The sequence below is a fragment of the Perca fluviatilis genome, chromosome 19 (assembly GCF_010015445.1).
Source record: "Perca fluviatilis chromosome 19, GENO_Pfluv_1.0, whole genome shotgun sequence".
Lineage (NCBI taxonomy): Eukaryota > Metazoa > Chordata > Actinopteri > Perciformes > Percidae > Perca > Perca fluviatilis.
In genome coordinates this window covers 1,278,553-1,296,052 of record NC_053130.1, presented here as the reverse complement: position 1 = coordinate 1,296,052, position 17,500 = coordinate 1,278,553, and the positions used below count along the sequence as shown (strand labels likewise).

The 17,500-nt window shown below is 45.3% G+C and overlaps 2 protein-coding genes across 2 annotated transcripts in view; one reads left to right on the top strand and one right to left on the bottom strand.

Annotated features, from left to right (window-relative positions):
• The window catches only part of LOC120548418 (ninein-like protein), a 34,633-nt gene extending 28,459 nt beyond the window's left edge, over window positions 1-6,174 (top strand). The window contains 4 exon segments of the mRNA XM_039784682.1: window positions 927-998; window positions 2,232-2,441; window positions 3,720-3,833; window positions 6,031-6,174. Of these exon segments, the coding sequence (XP_039640616.1) occupies window positions 927-998; window positions 2,232-2,441; window positions 3,720-3,833; window positions 6,031-6,174 (540 nt within the window).
• A 10,293-nt stretch (window positions 6,175-16,467) lies between these two features.
• The window catches only part of LOC120548417 (cullin-9-like), an 11,486-nt gene continuing 10,453 nt past the window's right edge, over window positions 16,468-17,500 (bottom strand). Inside the window, exon 4 of the mRNA XM_039784681.1 lies at window positions 16,468-16,505. Coding sequence (XP_039640615.1) covers window positions 16,468-16,505 — 38 coding nt within the window. The remainder of the gene's footprint in view (window positions 16,506-17,500) is intronic.

The following is a 17,500-nucleotide window of genomic DNA, read 5'->3' as shown; positions in this document are numbered from 1 at the left end:
TGTGGATCCCCTAGACTGCTCTAGTCCATATGTAGATCCCCTAGACTGCTCTAGTCCATATGTTGATCCCCTAGTCTGCTCTAGTCCATATGTTGATCCCCTAGACTGCTCTAGTCCATATGTTGATCCCCTAGTCTGCTCTAGTCCATATGTTGATCCCCTAGTCTGCTCCAGTCCATATGTGGATCCCCTAGACTGCTCTAGTCCATATGTTGATCCCCTAGTCTGCTCCAGTCCATATGTGGATCCCCTAGACTGCTCTAGTCCATATGTTTTTTCCCCTAGACTGTTCTAGTCCATATGTTGATCCCCTAGACTGCTCTAGTCCATATGTTGATCCCCTAGACTGCTCTAGTCCATATGTTGATCCACTAGTCTGCTCTAGTCCATATGTTGATCCCCTAGACTGCTCTAGTCCATATGTTGATCCCCTAGTCTGCTCTAGTCCATATGTTGATCCACTAGTCTGCTCTAGTCCATATGTAGATCCTCTAGTCTGCTCTCGTTCATATGTTGATCCCCTAGTGTGCTCTAGTCCATATGTGGATCCCCTAGTCTGCTCTAGTCCATATGTGGATCCCCTAGACTGCTCTAGTCCATATGTGGATCCCCTAGACTGCTCTAGTCCATACGTGGATCCCCCTAGACTGCTCTAGTCCATATGTGGATCCCCTAGACTGCTCTAGTCCATATGTTGATCCCCTAGACTGCTCTAGTCCATATGTTGATCCCCTAGACTGCTCTAGTCCATATGTGGATCCCCTAGACTGCTCCAGTCCATATGTGGATCCCCTAGACTGCTCCAGTCCATATGTGGATCCCCTAGACTGCTCTAGTCCATATGTTGATCCCCTAGTCTGCTCTAGTCCATATGTGGATCCCCTAGTCTAACTGTGACCCCAGATAACTGAAGCTTGATGTTTCAGCTGTCGGAGCAGCAGAACCTGAAGACCAAACTGACCCAACTGGAGACGGAGCGGACGCAGGCTCAGGATCAGGTCTGGACCAAAAACATCTGATACTAAACACTGATACCCATATTTAATATATATACATGTACATAACACATAATATAGCCAAGTGTGTGACAACATTATGGAAAGGATCCCTACAGAGATAGACCTTTTAGTTAAAGAGTAAGATCCTTTTAGTTTAACATGAAACAGCCCCGAAATCACCATCACCAAACTCCACCAGACTCCATGTAAATAATCAGGACTTTTAGCGTGTATAGAGCCAGCATATCTCCACCAGACTCCATGTAAATAATCAGGACTTTTAGCGTGTATAGAGCCAGCATATCTCCACCAGACTCCATGTCAATAATCAGGACTTTGGTATAGAGAGCATATCTCCACCAGACTCCATGTCAATAATCAGGACTTTTAGCGTGTATAGAGCCAGCATATCTCCACCAGACTCCATGTCAATAATCAGGACTTTTAGCGTGTATAGAGCCAGCATATCTCCACCAGACTCCATGTAAATAATCAGGACTTTTAGCGTGTATAGAGCCAGCATATCTCCACCAGACTCCATGTAAATAATCAGGACTTTTAGCGTGTATAGAGCCAGCATATCTCCACATGTAAATGGGTGAATTAAGGGTTTATTTCAACCAAATCAGATGGTGATTGTTGGAACAGTGGAAAGATGAACCAAGACAGCTTTTGATAGTTTTATTTAGTTTTTGTCCACTTTGAATGAAGTGTGTTTTACGATGATAAAAGTCCTGATTATTTACTTGGAGTCTGGTGGAGATATGCGCTCTTACACGTTAAAAGCCTGATAAATGGAGTCTGGTGGAGATATGCTGGCTCTATACACACTAAAATCCTGATTAAATACATAAGCGTCTGGGGATATATGCTGCTTTTACACAATCCTGATTATTTACATGGAGTCTGGTGGAGATATGCTGGCTCTATACACGCTAAAAGTCCTGATTATTTACAGAGTCTGGTGTAGTTTGGTGATGGTGATTTCGGGGCTGTTTCATGTTAAACTAAAAGGATCTTACTCTTTAACTAAAAGGTCTATCTCTGTAGGGATCCATCCCATAATGTTGTCAGACACTTAGAATAATAATCTGAGGCTGTCAGCAGCAACAACAGAACTTTTAGTGGACTCTAACGGCTGCTGAACATTAGTCCTGTAGGGTTACATTACAGCCTGGTTCTGGTTTAATACTGGACCAGTTTCAGACCATTGTGTGTGTGTGCACTGTGTAGGCGGTTCGGGCCGACACAACGCTCGGTCTGGTTCAGGCGCAGCACGCGCGGCGGCTGCAGGAGCTGCAGCGGCGTGCTGCCGACGGCAACAGGGAGGAGACGGAGCTGCTGCAGGCCCGACTGATGGAGGAGCAGAAGAAGAGTCAGCAGCTGGAGGAGACGCTGAGACTCCAGAACCAGCAGAGCAGCGCACATAGCAGCATGAAGCAGGTGATCACATATACACAGACACACACACACACACACACAGAGACACACACACACACACACACACAGAGACACACACACACACACACACAGAGACACACACACACACACACACACACACACACACACAGAGACACACACACACACACACAGACACAGACATAGACAGACGAACGGACGAACACAGACACACACACATGAACACACAGAGACACACACACACACACGCACACACACACAGAGACACACACACACACACACACAGACATACACACAGAGACACATACACACAGACACACACACACACATGAACACACAGAGACACACACACACACACGCACACACAGAGACACACACATACAGACATACACAAGACACACACACACACACACACGAACAGAGACACACACACACACACACACAAAGACACACACACACACACACACACAGACACACAGAGACACATACACACAGACACACACACACAGACACACACACACACACGCACCATACACACACAACACACACAGACACACACACAGCACACACACACAGAGACACATACACACAGACACACACACAGACACACACACATGAACACAGACACACACACACACAGAACACAGAACGCACACACACACAGACACACACACACAGACACACACACACAGACACACACAAACGACACACACACACACACACAGACACATGAACACAGACACACACACACACACAGTAGTACACACACAGACACACACACACACATGAACACAGACACACACACACACACATGAACACAGAACACACACACATACACGACAACACACACATACACAGACACACACACACACACACATGAACACAGACACACACACACACATACACACAGACACACACACACATACACACAGACACACACACAGACACAGACACACACTCATACACAGAGACACACACGAACGCAGACACACAAACACACACACATACACACAGACACACAGACACATGAACACACACACACACACACATGAACACAGACACACACACACACATGAACACAGACACACACACACACACAATCACTCCCATACACACAGAGACACACAGACACATTTTATAAAATATGGGATGGCTGAACACATATGTGAGATAATAGTGGGGGCTGATTTACATCTTTAGTCCCTTTTTAGGCAAAGTTGGCTCCAGAGCTGCTGTGTTACCAGCTAAATGACATGTAATGTAATGTGTGTGTGTGTGTGTGTGTGTGTGTGTTGTGTTCAGGGTCAGTACGAGAAGGCGCTGTCTGCCCTGCAGCAGAGGACAGAGGAACTGGAGACCAAACTGAAGGGGGTCCGGATGGTTCTGCAGGAGAAAGTCCAGCAGCTCAAAGAACAGGTCCGCCTGCACACACACACACACACACACACACACACACACACACACACACACACACACACACACAATCTCGTACAAAGTACTGCAAGCAATACTTGAGTAAAAGTATCTCACCAGGAGATGACTTTAGCAGAAGTTAAAGACAACTTCTAGAATATTACTTGAATGAAAGTCCGGACCCGGTCAGGGTTTCCCGGCAACCAGGACCCGGTCAGGGTTTCCCGGCAACCAGGACCCGGTCAGGGTTTCCCGGGAAAAGTTAAAAGCTTTTTTGTGGCGAATGTTATTTTTCTTTTTTTTTTCAATTTTGTTTTTGTGAAATAAATGTGTATTTACAACCGTGTGATTGGCAACTTTTGCTGCACTTTGCACATCCTTTAAATGTTTCTACATTCTGTAGGGGTGCAATGTTCTATGATGATGATATTATGATGTGAGATGATTTATATTTATGTATTGTGTGATGTCTATTTATGGTGATGATATATTTTATGATGATGATGATATTATGTCTATTGATATGACCATGATGTGATGTAATGTATGATGATGATGGATGATGTCTGGTGTATTGATGATGATATAATGATGATGTGATGTATATATGATGATGATGATATATAGATGATGATGTGATGATGATGGTTTTTGGTGTGGGGGATGATGAGTGATGGTGATGATGATGAGTGGAGATTTATGATGATGATGATTTTATGTGATGATGATGATGAAGGTGATGATGGTATGATGATGTAGTGATGATGATGATGTTTGATGTATGTAAAGATGTGTGGTATTGATAGATTGGATGATGATGATGATGATGATGTGTCTGGGATGATGATGATGATGTCGTGATGATGTTTGGTTTTGATGATGATGATGATATTTCTGATGATGATGATGATGATTATTAGTTGGTAGATGATGATATCAGATGATGATGATGGAGATGTATGATGAGATGATATGATGGATGATGAGATGATGATGATGATGAATGATGATGGTCTAGATGATGATGATTATGGATGATGATGATGTGATGATTGAGATGATGATGATGAGTAGATGATGATAGTATTGATGGTGTGATATGTGTTTGTATTGATGATATTGATGATGATGATGATGATGTATGATGATGATGATGATGATGATAATGATGATAATTAATGATGATTTGATGATGATGATGATGATGATGATGATGATGATAAGATGATGATGATGGATGATGATGATGTGATGATATTGATGATGATGAGGGGGATGATGATGATGATGATGATATATGATGATGGGATGATATTGATGAATGGTGATGATGATGATGATGATGATGATGAGTGATGATGGTATGGTGATGATGATGATGATGATGATGATGATGATGATGGTGATGATGATGATGATGATGATATGTGATGATGATCTGGATGATGATGATGATGGGGGGGGGTGTGTGGTGTGTTTATGATGATGAGGTGATGATGATGTGATGATGATGATGATATGTGATGATATATGATGATGATGATGATGGTGATGAGACGATGATGATGATAGGGGGGGTATGATGATGATGATGATGTAATGATGATGATGATGGATGATGATGTTCGATGTGATGATGATGATGATGATGATGATGATGATGATGATGATGTGTGATGATGATGGTATGATGATGATGATGATGATGATGATATGGTGATGATGATGATTGATGATGATGATGATGATGATATAGATGATGATGATGATGATGATGATGATGATGATGATGATGATGATGATGATGATAATGATGATATTGATGATGATAATGTATGATGATGATGATGATAATGATAGGTGGGTGTGTGTGTGTGTTATTTTTTGTGTGTGTGTTTGTGTGTGTGTGTGTGTGTGTGTGTGTGTGTGTTTATTATTATTTTTTTTGTTGTTTTTTTTTTTTTGTGGGTGTTTGTTTGGGGGTTTGTTGGGGTTGTATCTGATATAGTTGTAAGACTTACGACTATGCTACTGATTCTGATTGTGTGTGGGGGGGTGTGTGATTCTATCATTTTGTTGTAGTGTTGTATGTTGTTGTTGTTGTTTTTTTTGTTGGTGTCATTTTCTTCATTCCATCGTGATGGTCATGAATTGCGGGTACAGAAGGTCTTCTTTAAGGATCTGTCGTGGAGAACCTCAGCTGATGGAGGCACAGCGCAAGAAAGTCACGAGGAGGACCCGAGTCAGCTCTGAACAAACTGCTGGGAACATCGATCGGCTTCGCCACACCTTCCACCTATGCCCTACTCGCCACCTAGCTACGCCCACCCTAGCCATCACCTAGCTTGGACTGGCTCAGCCACAGCTGCCACTAGCTGCTACCAGCGTGCCTGGTCAAGCAAAGACAATCGGGAAACTGTGACGCTGCAGCTGGTCTGAGATCAGTTTGACTAAGAGTACATCATTCCCCTCTCTGGGTGTTTCCCCTCTCTCCCTCCCCTGCTCTGGTGTCCCCTCTCATTCCCCTGCTCTGGTGTCCCCCTCTCATTCCCCTGCTCTGGTGTCCCCCTCTCATTCCCCCTGCTCTGGTGTTTCCCTCTCATTCCCTCTCCTGGTCTGGTCCCCTCTCATTCCCGCCGTCTGGTGGTCCCCTCTCATTCCCCTCCTGTGGTGTTTCCCCTCCTCTCATTCCCCCCCCGCTCTGGTGTTTCCCCCTCATTCCCCCCTGCTCTGGTGTTCCCCCTCTCATTCCCCTGCTCTGTTTCCCCCCCATTCCCCCCTCTGTTCTCCCCCCTCATTCCCCCGCTCTGGTGTCCTCCCATTCCCCTGCCGGGGTTCCCCTCTCATTCCCCGCCTGGTGTCCCCCCCATTCCCTGTGTTTCCCCTCTCCATTCCCCCTGCTCTGGGTGTCCCTCTCATTCCCTCTGCTCTGGTGTTTCCCCTCTCCATTCCCCCCTGCTCTGGTGTCCCTCATTCCCCTGCTCTGGTGTCCCCTCCTCATTCCCCCCTGCTCTGGTGTTTCCCCTCTCCCATTCCCCCTGCTCTGGTGTTTCCCCATCCCACTATGTCCCCTGCTGTGTTTCCTCCTCTCATTCCCCCTGCTCTGGTGTTCCCCCCCTCTCATTCCCCTGCTCTGGTGTCTCCCCTCCTCCCATTCCCCCTGCTCTGGTGTGTCCCCCTCTCATTCCCCCTGCTCTGGGTGTCCCCCTCTCATTCCCCTGCTCCATGCGTTTCCCGAGCCCCTAAACCGGAGACATTTGGAAACACTTCTGACCCGTTCTGGTTCTGAATCTGAGACCACTTTGGGCTCCAAACTGAAAAACCCAAAATGTGGAGATGGAGGTCAGGTTATTTTGAGACTTTTGGTGCTTTAGAGGCTCCGTAGTTTAGTCACACAGACGATGAGCTGATGTCTCGGCATCTTGGTGTGATTTCCACCAAAACTTCATTGAAACAAAATCCTGAATTTAGGAGTGACCTGATGAGACGATCTTCTCTGGAAAAACATGAATGGGAACCAGGAACCAGGAACCAGGAACTAGGAACCAGGAGACATGTTGAGGCTACACCGCTACGGTTCAGTTTAATAACTACTATCTTTAGGGATGTTTAAGCCAAGACACACACACTCACACACACACACAAACACACACACAGACACTCACAGACAGAGACACACATACACACACACACACACACACACACACACAGACACTCACAGACAGACACACACACACACACACACACACAGACATACACACACACGAACAGACACACACACTTTCACTTTCCTTTAAAAACACTCAACAGCAGCAATCTAGTGTAAAGCTCCATTTTGGTTCGTTAATGTTGGTTCTTAACGAGGATCTTCTGCTGCTGTTGCTGCTGTTGCTCCTGTTGCTGCTGTTGCTCCTGTTGCTCCTGTTGCTCCTGTTGCTGCTGTTGCTGCTGTTGCTCCTGTTGCTGCTGTTGCTCCTGTTGCTCCTGTTGCTCCTGTTGCTGTTGTTGCTGCTGTTGCTCCTGTTGCTCCTGTTGCTCCTGTTGCTGCTGTTGCTCCTGTTGCTGTTGTTGCTGCTGTTGCTCCTGTTGCTCCTGTTGCTCCTGTTGCTGCTGTTGCTCCTGTTGCTCCTGTTGCTGCTGTTGCTCCTGTTGCTCCTGTTGCTCCTGTTGCTGCTGTTGCTGCTGTTGCTCCTGTTGCTGCTGTTGCTGCTGTTGCTCCTGTTGCTGCTGTTGCTCCGACACTAACGGAGACTTTTGGGAAGGACGACGCTGACACCACTCCAACGCGGTTTCCAACGCTACGTTTGGGTTTAAGAACGACTATCTCTCGATGTTTACACGTCACTTTCTTTCTGCTTTTTTCTCATTTTATTACAACTTCTTTGTTGTTATTTCCAATGTTTTTTCAATCGAAGTTTGTAGCTTTTTTTCTGTCTTTTTAACGTTTAGTAACGTCAGACAATCTGCTAAATCTCTTGTGTAGACGGAGATAGTTTTTGTTTCCAAAGCGCTGCTTAATAAATCCAAAGGTAGGAGTGTAGCTGGAGCCTGACTGGCAGGTAAATCAGGTGTGTCCTCTTAACCCTTATGTTGTCCTTCGGGTCCCAGTGACCCAAAGGACAAAACAAGGGTTATGTACTTTTGTTTACTTTGTTGAGAATTGCTCTCTAAACCCTGTCTCTTGTAAAGTAAGTAAAGTTTATTTCCAGAGCACATTTAAACACAGTTTAAGCTGACCAAAATGCTGTACAAACAAACACTAAGGTGCTGTATTAACCCTTGTGTGGTCCTTTGGGTCACCAAGACCCGAATGACCACACAAGGGTTAAACATGAGTCATCAGCCTCACCTGTTCATCTATTGTACAGGTGAAGGTTTCTGTCTGTTCTCCCTGAAGCTGCTCAACTGTTGGTTTTAGGAAGACACACACACTGACACACCCTGACATATACACACACACACACACAAGTCTGTATCACTATCTTTGTGGGGACTTGTCATTGACATAATACATTCCCTAACCCTAACCTTAACCATCACCACTAAATGCCTAACCTCCAACACACCCCACCCTCACCCCTGTATAACCTAATTCTAGCCTAATCCTCAGGCAAGTCTTAGCCCACCCTCCAAACAGACCTTTAAACTTGGGGGGTCCAGCATTTGGGCCCCACAAAGCCTGAGGGCCTGGGATACTGTATTCTCCGGTTTTTTAGACCCCACGAGATATAGTAAAACAGGTGCCTGCCACTGGCCTCCATCCTTCCATTTATTTCCATTTTTTATCCGTTATTTTATCATGGTTTATTATTATGTGTATTTTTTGTGAAATTCCAGTCTTATTCCCCCCTCCATTGAACCTCCTGTGTTCCATTCTCCACCAAATCCTGAGCCACCTGTCTCACTCTCTGTCTGCCTCTCTCTCTCTCTCCATCTGTCTCTCTCTCTCTCTCCATCTGTCTCTCTCTCTGACAGCCTGTCTCTCTCTCTCCCACCATCTCTCTGCCTGCCTCTCTCTCTCTCTCCATCTGTCTCTCTCTCTGACAGCCTGTCTCTCTCTCTCCCACCATCTGTCTGCCTGCCTCTCTCTCTCTCCCACCATCTGTCTGCCTCTCTCTCTCTCTCTGTCTGCCTGTCTCTCTCTCTCCCCATCTGCCTGTCTCTCTCTCTCCCCATCTGCCTGTCTCTCTCTCTCCCCATCTGTCTGCCTGCCTCTCTGTCTCTCTCTCTGTCTGTGGACCAAAGAGTGAGTCAGACAGACATGTATGTATGATACTGTAATATGAAAACTACATTAAATTATGTTTTTATCACAGCGATGTCGTTTCTTGACTTGGAGACAGATTCTAAACAGATTTTTTTTATTTGTTTCGTAAAGTTTCAAAAGTCTGAAATGATGGTTATTAATATTAAATATCCGTTGGGAGGGAGAGATCGAGAGGAGAGAGCAGGAAGAGAGAGGAGAAGAGGAACAAGGACGGATTGGTGGTTGGGACGTCAGATCCGCGGATCCGTCAGATCAGATCCGGTGCGGATCGGATCCGTTGTGGATCGGCCAAACTGTCTGTTCCTCTGGGCCTCCTCTGCTTCAAGGGGTCCAAGCAGATCAGTTGAGACATATTGGGTGGGGAAGGGAGGGACTGCAATCTGCACCTACATACTGCTGCATTCAAGGGAATATGGAAATTGCAATTTACTGACCCTGACTGGTCATGTTTTACTAAAATGGACTTGACTGCTGATTTTTCTTTGCAGTTATTTTTTAGGAACAATTTTGCTCTTGCTGAGTAATTCAAGGCATCCACTGACCTGGATGACTGAAAACTTACACTTTAAATTATGGATTTGAAGCTTTTTTCTGTTTTGTGAAATTTACCTCAACATGAAGACCCATAGTTCTGTAATATCCAAGGCACACCTGAACACACAGTTAGAAGCGTGCTTGTTTGTTTAAAGCCTAAACAGCCCAAGTTATGAAGGATACAGATGCAGCACCATGATTAATCCATGTGAAACATATTACATTTTTTATCAAACTAGGTTGGGCTGAGTGTAAGAAATCTGGAGGCTAGGGTAAGTAATGATCTTATCAAACAGAATATACAGATTTCTTTGTAAGCAATAGCAATAGCAGAGGCAGTGAGGGTTATAAAGGGGGTTTGTATGGCAGAAGGCTGTCATATATACACATACAGTTATTTGTTAATGAAGGGGAAACTATAGATATGGTAGCTTTCAACCAATGATCAATTTAGCAAACTGGATAATGCAGCTGAGTCTGGCCAAGTCTGGGTCCTGTTTAACCTTACCAGAAAGCAGGAAGTATGCTCTTTCAGCCTTTTTGCATTGGTGTTGATTTTTGCATCCCACTTCAGATCCTGGGATATTGTGTATTCTTAAATGTGTGTCCCAGTGGTGACTACTGAGCCAAGGATGTTAAAGATGATAGGTAAAGGTCCCAACTTTTGAAACTTAAATATATTACAGAAGTTATAATTATGAAATAGGCTATATATATTAAAGCCTACCTTTTATTTTTGCTCTCCTATCAAAGAAAAATATAGTTGTATGCTGTAAATCAAAGGCCAAACGCACTGAAGCGATAATTGGCACAGTTCTTTTGACCCTGCCTCATTTGATGCTTCCATGGCACTACAGGCATCAGATTTTAAGCGCCAACACCACAGAACCAGCAGTATTGTAGAAAAGGTCGCTATTTAGGCAAAGGTTTTTGTATGTTACAAGATCCCCCATCAGTAGAGGCATTAGACTTTTTTACATTGCCATAGATGCGTTTGGAACTTTAAGCTCAAACTTTTTGCACGGAAGCTACTGTATTAGAAGGTTACTCCTGAAGAATTGAAAGAGTGCTGGAGTGTGGAGCGTGTGATACTTGTTGAATGGGGTTTATTATCTTGAACTTTGCCTATCATCTTTAAAAGGAGCAGATGGAGGGTGCTCAGGGGGAGCTCTTCCACAGAAGTCCACAATCATCTCCAATGTCTTCCTGAGCATTTAGTTACAGGTTGTTGTGGCTGCACCAGGATGCCAGCTGCTTGACATCATGTCTGTAAGCTGACACATCATTGTTGCATATAAAGCTTTACAGGGGGTCCTGGAGGGCCAGTCCAGTAGTGTACAGGCGTAAAGCAAAGGGAGAACAAACTGCACTGTAGGGCTCAGTGCCGAGACATGGTCAGTGAGATGTGTGCTTTCTGAGCCTCAAATGATGTTTCCTATTAGGTATTTTGGAAATATGTGGCCAGATGGGAAACCCCATCTCCAGCATAACGTTTTTAGGTTAAATTCCCACTCACGATACATCAAACAATGTGTCCCTGAGCAAGACACTTAACCCCTAGATTGCTCAGAGGCGTGCAACCTCGGCATATGTAACAATTGGACGTCACTTTGGAAAAGCGTCCCGCTAAATGACATGTAATGTAATAGTAGCATGGTGGTCCAGTGGTTAGCACTGTGGCCTCACAGCAAGAAGGTTCTGTGTTGAATCCAAGTGTTTCAGGGCCTTTCTGTGTGGAGTTGCATGTTCTCCCCATGTTTGCGTGGGTTTCCTCCGAGTGCTCCGGTTTCCCCCACCATCAAAAACATGTACTAGGTTCTCCAGTCAGTGCCCTTGATCAAGGCACTGGGTCAGATCTGGGGTTGGTCCCCGGCGCTGTCATTGGCTGCCCACTGCTCCCTTGAGGGATGGGTTAAATGCAGAGAATGAATTTAAGCTACGTATGCGTGTATGCTGACAAATAAAGTACCTTTACCTTTACCTTTAGAGCTGTAATCCACAAATCCGAACCTTTGCAAGGTTACTAGGTCTGGTTATATAGTTATATTAGATGAATGAGGTAATGAAGATATTAGGCACTGGACGTTTGACATGATGAAGATGTTGCATGCATGGTTAGTAGCCTATATTACCAAGTTTCTAATGTTATGAAACAAAACTATGAAGAAATAACTGAGCAAGAAGATTTATCTATTGATCTGAAGGGCCAATAGGCCTATAGTGAAGTGTATTTTACAGTTTCATAACCATTTGTAAATAGATTCACTAATTCACTAGTATATTTGATGGATCATCAGGGATAAAAAACATTTTGAAAATCAGTAATCCTATCTTGATAATTTAGGTCTATAAACAGGTAGACTGAGAAAGTAAATACAGTTTTAGTATTATGACACAAAGATAAACTAGCTATCTGCAATATAATTACAGTAAAATGTAACATTTAACTTAACTAAGGCAACAAGATTTGTTCATAATTCTCTTATGTTAGACAATAAATAGCCTCATTTTAGTTATAATTGCAAATTAAACAAAAAAAAAGCACATTCTAGGACATGTTTAAGCAGAGATAGCTTTTTTAAGTGGAATTGAATTTTGAATTTTTATGTTAAACCAGTAGATATTGATCAAATTGTAGGACTTTAATTTTAAGTATTCTGGGTTTGAGTTACTATGGCTGGGCTAACAGAAAGTTCAAATTGTAATATGCTATAATACCATCTCCCACCAGGAGGGTGCATCATTGACTGAGTTAAATTTTCATTATGCTGCAATACCATTTATTACCAGGAGGGGCGCATGTTCACAGAAAAGTTCACACACTTGCAATACCACCGTTTGCCAGTAGGACGTCAGCGTCTTACACACACACATTTTTCTCATGAGAAACCCCCAAAGGGGACATTGGAGATATTGATACTGGGCATATCAGGAAGCTGTTTTCTATGCTTTGAGGAGGGTCTGCCAGTAGGGACCCTGATTTTTGGTCCCACCGGTGACCACGAGTCCCCACCTTGTGAGAGAGTGTGTATTCAAGGTCAAGGTCCCCCCGTATGAAATCACGGTACAGGTACCTGCGTACACACACACACACCTACAGTACACCGTACACACACACACACTGCATCTACACACACACCTGCGTGCACACACACACAGTACACACACACACACACACAAGTACACACACAAGTACACACACAAGTACACACACACACACACACACACACACAAGTACACACACACACACACACACACACTATAATCAGAACTTTACTCATCAAGTACAAGGAGACAGGTGTGGGTGAGAGTAGGTGGGATGATGGTATTGGATAAGTGAGATAGATGATGATATATGATCTGATGAGTACATAAGATGAGAGAGAGATGATGATGATGATGAGATGATGATAATAGTGATGGTCTGGGTGAGTATTGTTGATGATGATGATATTATTGTGATGATGATGATGATGATGATGGTGAGTGATGATGATTTGGTGAAGTGTGGAGATGATGTGTTGATGTGAGTGATGGGGTGTTAGAGATGATGATGATGATATTGTGTGATGTTTTGGAGGTATGGAGAGGAGGTATGATGATATGTGTGATTTTGGTTGGGGGAGTATGGTTGAGGGGAGGTTGTGATGGGGGAGATGGTGTATTGTGATATGGGTAAGGGTATAGGTGAGATGGAGATGTGGTGGAGTTGAGGATGTCATATATGGGATGATATTTTGTGAGATTGATATGGGATTATGTGATGATGTAGTTGGTGTGATATGTGGTGTGTGAACACATATTATTTGATATATTTGGATGATGATGATGATGATGATTATGATAGTATGATGATGAACGGATGATGATGATATAGTGTGGAGTATGTGTAGATAAGGAGTGTTATAATGGATATGATGATGATATGAGTGGTGGAGATGATGATATGGAGAGAGGGTGATCTGAGAGATGATGATATGGTGTGGGAGAGATATGTATTGGCGAGTTGTAGTGTGAGTTTTGGTTGGATGTAATGTTGTGTTTGTGTGTGTGGTATGTGAGATGATGATATGTGTGGAGTGGGGTAGATGGTGGAGTGTGATGATGATATGTGATGTTGATATGAGATGATGATGATAGGGATGTAGAGAGTTGTATTTTGATGATGATTATTTGGGAGAGAAGTAGAGGGGGGAATGATTGGGGGGATTGTGGTGGGGTATATTGTGTGGTGTATGGTGTGGTGATGAGTTATTGATGTATTATTGGTGTGTGTGATGATGATGGTGGTGGGAGGGGAGATATAGTGAAGTTGTGTGATGTGTTTGATGATTGGGTGAGGGTGGATGATGTGTTTGTTTGTGGGGTTAATATGTTTGATGATGTAGTGATGGGTGTGTAAGGGGGATACTTGGGGGATAGGGATGGTGGTGATGATTGGGGTTGAAGGGGATGAGATATTAATATGTGGGGGAGTGTGTGATTGTATGTGACGGGAGGGGGTGGGGGATTGAGGTATAGGGGGGGTGTGTGGGGGGTGGTTTTGGAGTGTTTATTATGGTGTGTGTGGGTATGGTGTTTTTGTATGTGTGTTTAGGGGGGTGGGGTGGTGGGGGAGTGTGTGTGTGTGTGTGCCCGGGGGTGGGGGTGGTGTGTGGTGGGTGAGGGTGAATGTGTGGTGTGTGTGTGTGTGTGTGTGTGTATGGTGTGTGTATGGGGTGTATTTATTATTGTTAGTGTGTGTGTGTGTGTGTGTGTATAGTGTGTGTGTATAGTGTGTGTGTATGTAGTGTGTGTGTATAGTGTGTGTGTAGTGTGTGTGTGGTGTGTGTGGTGTGTGTGTGTGTGTGTGTGTGTGTGTGTGTATGGTGTGTGTATAGTGTGTGTGTAGTGTGTGTGTGTGTGTGTGTGTGTGTGTGTGTGTGTGTGTGTGTACCTGTGGCAGGTGGATCCCTAAGAGGAGATGCATTGCTCCCCTCAGGCAGTGATTCTCAGCCCAAACAAAACCCAGGTTGGCTGATGTAAGCGGTTACAAAGGGCATGTGGTGGTGGGGTGCAGGGTGCTAAGTGAGAGACAGCAGGGGTGGGCGGCGAGACAAAACACAGAGAGGGTGCCACGTAACATTGAGACAGGCTCAGAGACAGGGTATTGGTTTGGTTGTGCTGCTGGTTTTGCCGAGCAGGCTTTCTTGACAGGCTCAGAGGGGACAGGGAGACAGGGTTACAGGGAGACAGGCTCAGAGACAGGAGACAGGGTTAGAGACAGGGAGACAGGGTTAGAGACAGGGAGACAGGGTTAGAGACAGGGAGACAGCGATGGAGACAGGGAGACAGGGTTAGAGACAGGGAGACAGCGATGGAGACAGGGAGACAGTGTTAGAGACAGAGACAGGGTTAGAGACAGAGAGACAGGGTTAGAGACAGAGAGACAGGGTCAGAGACAGAGAGACAGGGTCAGAGACAGAGACAGGTTAGAGACAGAGAGACAGGGTCAGAGACAGGGTCAGAGACAGGGTTAGAGACAGGGTTAGAGACAGAGAGACAGGCTCAGAGACAGGGTTAGAGACAGAGAGACAGGCTCAGAGACAGGGTTAGAGACAGAGAGACAGGGTCAGAGACAGAGAGACAGGGTCAGAGACAGAGAGACAGGCTCAGAGACAGAGAGACAGGCTCAGAGACAGGGTCAGACACAGAGAGACAGGGTCAGAGACAGGGAGACAGGCTCAAGAGACAGGTAGAGAAGAGAGACAGGGCAGAGACAGAGAGACAGGGGAGACAGAGAGACAGGCTCAGAGACAGAGAGACAGGCTCAGAGACAGGGTCAGACACAGAGAGACAGGGTCAGAGACAGGGAGACAGGCTCAGAGACAGGGAGACAGGCTCAGAGACAGGGTTAGAGACAGAGAGACAGGGTCAGAGACAGGGTCAGAGACAGGGTCAGAGACAGAGAGACAGGCTCAGAGACAGGGAGACAGGCTCAGAGACAGGGAGACAGGGAGACAGGGTTAGAGACAGAGAGACAGCAGGACGTACGCACGACTTCCTGTAGACCAGACACAGGGAGACAGGGTCAGAGACAGAGAGACAGGGTCAGAGACAGGGAGACAGGGTCAGAGACAGGGAGACAGGGTCAGAGACAGGGAGACAGGGACACAGCGTCAGAGACAGAGAGACAGGCTCAGAGACAGGGTCAGACAGGGACACAGCGTCAGAGACAGAGAGACAGGCTCAGAGACAGGGAGACAGTGTTAGAGACAGAGAGACAGGATCAGAGACAGGGAGACAGGGTTAGAGACAGGGAGACAGGCTCAGAGACAGAGAGACAGGGAGACAGGGTTAGAGACAGAGAGACAGCAGGACGTACGCACGACTTCCTGTAGACCAGACACAGGGAGACAGGGTCAGAGACCGAGAGACAGGGTCAGAGACAGGGTCAGACAGGGTCAGAGACAGAGAGACAGGGACACAGCGTCAGAGACAGAGAGACAGGCTCAGAGACAGGGTCAGACAGGGACACAGCGTCAGAGACAGAGAGACAGGCTCAGAGACAGGGAGACAGTGTTAGAGACAGAGAGACAGGATCAGAGACAGACAGCGTTAGAGACAGAGAGACAGTGTCAGAGACAGAGAGACAGGATCAGAGACAGAGAGACAGTGTTAGAGACAGACAGCGTGAGAGACAGTGAGACAGCGTTAGAGACAGACAGCGTTAGAGAGAGAGACAGGGTTAGAGACAGTGAGACAGCGTCAGAGACAGTGAGACAGCGTTAGAGTTACACTTTAAAATATAACATCACTTTCTTTAGTGCTGCCTTTTATATTTAATTCAATGTTCAATTTGTTCAATAACAGAAAGATGGAAAAACTGTGTGTGTGTGTGTGTGTGTGTGTGTCTATTTGTGTGTGTGTCAGAGAGAGAGAGAGAGCGAGTCTATTGGTGCGTGCAAGTGAGAGTCTGTGTCTGTGTGTGTGTGTGTGTGTGTGTGTGAGAGAGAGTCAGTCTGTCTGTGTGTCTCTGGGTGTGTGTGTGTGTGTGTGTGTGTGAGAGAGAGTCAGTCTGTCTGTGTGTCTCTCTGGGTGTGTGTGTGTGTGTGTGTGTGAGAGTGTCTGTGTGTGTGTGTGTGTGTGTGTGTGAGTGAGAGTGTCTGTGTGTGGAGTGAGAGTGTCTGTGTGTGTGTGTGTGTGTGTGTGAGTGAGAGTGTCTTGTGTGAGTGAGAAGTTGTGTGTGTGTGTGTGTGTGTGTGTGTGTGTGTGTGTGAGAGAGAGTCAGTCTGTCTGTGTTCTCTGGGTGTGTGTGTGTGTGTGTGTGTGTTGGAGTGAGAGTGTCTGTGTGTGTGAGTGAGGTCTGTGTGTGTGTGTGTGTGTGTGT